General features: G+C 32.5%; 1 protein-coding gene across 1 annotated transcript in view; it reads right to left on the reverse strand.

Moving 5' to 3' along the window:
* LOC106466906 (protein slit-like) overlaps positions 1-3,868 on the reverse strand; it is a 7,649-nt gene extending 3,781 nt beyond the window's left edge. Inside the window, exons 1-2 of the mRNA XM_013927213.2 lie at positions 3,742-3,868; positions 636-1,794 (exon numbers count right to left, since the gene is read on the reverse strand). Coding sequence (XP_013782667.2) covers positions 636-1,765 — 1,130 coding nt within the window. The 5' untranslated portion in view covers positions 1,766-1,794; positions 3,742-3,868. The remainder of the gene's footprint in view (positions 1-635; positions 1,795-3,741) is intronic.
* Positions 3,869-4,806: the final 938 nt, after the last annotated feature.

Here is a 4,806-nt window from a genome sequence, read left to right on the forward strand (position 1 = left end):
CTAATCTCGGACTACTCTTATCAGACCGAATAATGGGAGTTGACTGTTACTCTTATAAAAGTGTATTTTATGGGCAAGATGTGACAAAAACTATATATCCTTTCGTATAATGAAAATAGGTTGTTAATTAATGACTGAGGTGAGTTATGGAAATTAGAATGTCAAAGTCTGTCAACAGTTTTAAAATATCGAAATAATGCAACATTATTGAATCATGGGGAATGAAATAAATATACAAATTAAATGTTTATCCATAACGATTAGTAATAGCCTAAGCTGTGTCATAAACTGCAAATAATTATATATATATATATATAATCAGTATAAACTGTTATAGTAATGAAGTGATTTTATTGCAGTTTTACATTTCCTGAAAAGAGCTTATATTTCATGTGGTAAAAGAAATCACTCGGAAATTAGTCTTGTTTTTCCTTCGTACCATGTCATTTTTTTTCCATACCTTTCACAAATATTACATATTATTTACAAGAATATTACATGATTAATGAAAAGCCGTAAGCAAACACATCCCACTCCAAAAAGAAGAAGAAAAAAACTGTTCAGATTAATTGGATTTCTACCAATAGACCATACACGTTTTATATCTGAATGGTTCTTAAATATCTGAGCCTTACCTCATTCTATCCTTCACTGAGCGCTGTAACTTCTCAGTAGTTATCCAGCTGAGATGACAATCACATGTCCAAGGGTTGCCAGCCAGATCCAGATGTTTCAGCGCAGCCCATCTTAATAAATGTTCCGATAACGTAGTCAAGCCATTATGATGTAAATAAAGGTTTTCAACCGTGACAGCTTCTTTTGTATCTTTCCTCCGAAAAGCATTCACATCAATACTGCGAAGGGACGGGTTGAAACTGCAATGTAGTTCTTTTAATCCAGATATTCCATAGAAAGCAGATTGGTGGATCATAACAAGTTCGCTCATGTCTTCAAGGAATAGTTTCTCGAGGGCCGGAAGCTCAGAAAAAGCGAATGGCTTAATTTCACGAATAGGGTTTGCTGAGATGTCTAAATATTTCAACTGAGGAACATACTTCAGGACTGTAACTGGTACTTCGGTCAAATTGTTTCCAGAAAGAATGATATACAACAACTCCGGGTTATTTGAGAACAACTTAGAGGGGACATCCTTTAGTTTTGTCTTCTCTAGATAAAGAAACTGGAGTGAAGGAAGATACTGAAAACTATATGCAGAGATTGATATTAGCGGGTTAAAGTCCAGTCGCAATTCTCTCAAATTCAGAAGAGGCTGGAATATTAATGGAGAAAATGACCGAATCTTGTTTTTCCGGAGATCCAGATATTGGAGCTGACCGAGATTTAAAAACATACCTATTTCTAATTTCCATATTCTATTACTAGCTATCAATAAAGTCTTCAGATGAGAGAATTTAGAAAACGCAGAATTCGCTATGAAGTCAATATTGTTATGTGATAAGTCAATCAATTCCAGTTCCTGACCATGAATGAATGATTCTGAAACAATTTTCTCTATTTGATTATTTCGAAAGTTAGCTTTGTAAACTGTTGGTGGGAACAGAACACCTAAAGGCAACTTTTTTATACCCCTGTTACTACATTTTACCACAGTTTCATTTTGGAGTCTGGGACAAATACACTCAAAGTCTTCACAGAGAACTTCGTAACCTGGTTTCTTATAGAGTTCATTGATTGTTTGCCCATGAGATAGAAAACCAGCCAACCAAAAGGTTATTATAAATGCTATAAAACCGTTTCTCGTCATTTTGTGTCAGGTATCTTAAAATCATAGACCTAAAAAGGAACAAATAAATCTATGGAATATAGAATAAACGTTTAATTTTATTTTGATGCTCGCATGTAAAATTTTTAATATAACGAAAAATTAAAGAGATAGTCTGATAGCAGCATTTTAGTGTCAGAAGTATTTGAAAAACATAATAATTATACAACTCAGTAATGTACAAAAACCTATGCTACAGAAGTTATTTATTTGAAAATAAAACTTCTCAATGGTAGATATACTGTTCTGAAGAAATTAGCCTGATATTGTACACATTTGCCGATTTTTGAAAGATCTCATACTGTGGGTTCGAGAAACCTCTTCTTCTGTGATATTATTTCTAGGTATTTGATCTGAATATATTAATCATAGTCCCACTAATATGAAATACCTAATGAAATACTGATATCTGTAATTAAGGCGTACAAAAAACAACAGAAAATACATAAATTTTAAATTTGGCATATATATTAATTATAATTTTGTATAATAACGTTTACTTGATATAAAATATCTTTTGACAAGTACTAATTATTTCAAAGATTATTTCTAAATTACAGCTCAGTGTGACGTAACATATACAGGCGATCTGTTTATGTCTGGTGTAGAATTCAGTTATTCAATCAATGAAGTTTTACGTTTGCAGACCTATACAGTTATTATCCAAGATGTGCGATTCTCTAAACAAGAAGCACTCTTGTTTTTTCAGATGAACAAGTATAGGAATAACATTTTTAGTTATTAATAAAAGATCCCATCATTACTTTACGTGAGGTCTTAGCTACCTACACTATTAGAACCTAGTGAGCTTCCAGTAGGTCAACGCTGAAACTTGTTGTTTTCTACCTTATTGATGGTTTAAATACAAACTGCTCACATCAAATCACTTATATTAGAACACTGAATTGTTTAAAAGTATTTTTGTACAATTGTATTTACGTACGAGATAGTTATTGATGCATAAGAGATTATATATTAAAAGATGTAATTTGTTTGTAATATATGATCTAAGAAATTTATAATAAAGTGTGTCATTAGGGAAGTTTAAGTTATCAGTCAAATTTACTTTCTTTTCTTTGGAATAAAAAGGTATTTTACATCATTTCACATTCAAAGAAAAATCCACAGCTAAATAAATATGTCAAAGATTCACTAACGTAAGCAAAATTGTTCTAAATATCATGTAATTCCTAGCATAATCTCTGTATAAATTATCAAATCATGACTAAAAGTATTGCATAGCGGGAGGAATATCCCTCTTTACTGCGGCGATGTTGGTTCTCTTGTAACCAGAATGCCAACAGTCTCATCCTATATATAAAAGTTAGAAGTATGTGCACTTCATTATATATTCATAAAGTTTAATCAGTAGTTCCGATAATTTAGCACTATACACGTATACAGGCCTGACATCGCCTGGTGTTAGGGGGTTTGCTTCGCAATTTGTAGGTCGCATGTTTGAATCCCACAACGAACATGCTCGCACATTCAGCATTATAATGTGGCGATAAATCACACTTTTCGTTGGTAAAAGACTAGCCCAATAGTTGATGGTGGGTGGGTTGATTAGCTGCCTTCCCTCTAGTCTATCACTTCTAAATTAGGGACAGTAGCTTTACGAGAAATTCAACGAACAAACAAACAACTACACGTATGCTGTTCAGTTAGTTTGTCTATAGTATCTTCAAAAAATGATTTCCTAAGTTTTAAATTTTCGTTCAGTTTCGGATCAACTGTTTTCTGCACTTCAATATTCCCAGGTAACTATAGAAACAAAAAAATATAGTCTAGAAAATAACGTGGTGATAATTGTCTCAATGCGAGACAGTAGGCCTGTTTAAAACTATAATAATTATTGCGTGGAGCTACTTTACAGATGCTTTAAATAAATTATTGTTACGTTATTTTAAAAGTATGTTGATAAGTTATGTTTTTTAATAATGGTAAACAATAACTACCTTGAGAAGGAAGAATCGGCTTACAAGAGGAATAAACCTGGTCTCTCACACATATCTGATTCTGCTGTTCGTGTGAAGTATCAGTTGCTCAGTTGGATCTAGAAGCACTGTTTGGACTTTGATCGATCGTTAGAAATTATATCCAAGCTTTTTCTTCTTTTATAGATAAACGAACAAACAATCACTCAGAATTCAATGATTACTCGTTATCTTTTTGTGTTACAAGTTAATAACGAAAACATTGTTTTCTGAAGTAGTTTGTTTAGGAGAATTCAATCTTTTCTTCGGAGTTTAGCCTACAATAATAGCTAGTGCTTTTATAAAAATCCCAGGAATAATATAGTTTGTTGATACTGCAATCTATTAGTTTTACTAAAATTCAAAGATCTGGTACATGAAACTACTCATCAGATTTTCCGAATTAACAACAAGCAATACAACACAAGTATAGAAATATTGTTTCTCACAAACATTGCCATTACAAATTATATGCAGCTAGCCTATTTTAGTGTAGTAGATTGCATGCAGAAGAATATAGCTTCATATAAAGAAATAAGTCATAATGATAACGCAATATTTATATTACATATCACTTTCGCAAAAATGAATTTTATGAAATACAAATGCGAAGAACAATTGTTTTTAATGATGAAGAAAACATCATTCTGTTGACTCAGAATCTGCATATGTTCGTTAGCATAACTGCCATGAGTGCCATTATTTTTGTGTAGATTACTGACACTGATGGCTGAGATGCAGTCCCAAACGTGTACTGTTCTCTCGTAGTGCTCCACTGTAGATGTTGTGCATTAACTGTTGATACCATTTTCATCTCTGCTGTCATATACATTGTCATTGATTATTTTCAAACAATCCAGTCTTGAATTTACCCATAAAGAGTACAAGTCAACAGCTTTGCTCATACTACTGTTTGTGTTCTGATGCCCATTTAAACATTTCGAACAGCAGGTGAATTTTCAGCAGCTACTAATCCATTGAGGCCACTTCATGCTAATGTGTATCTTACAATCTTTGATGTAATATTCACACATATATATTTACGAC

The sequence above is a fragment of the Limulus polyphemus genome, unplaced genomic scaffold, assembly GCF_000517525.1.
Source record: "Limulus polyphemus unplaced genomic scaffold, Limulus_polyphemus-2.1.2 Scaffold2419, whole genome shotgun sequence".
In the NCBI taxonomy this organism is placed as follows: domain Eukaryota; kingdom Metazoa; phylum Arthropoda; class Merostomata; order Xiphosura; family Limulidae; genus Limulus; species Limulus polyphemus.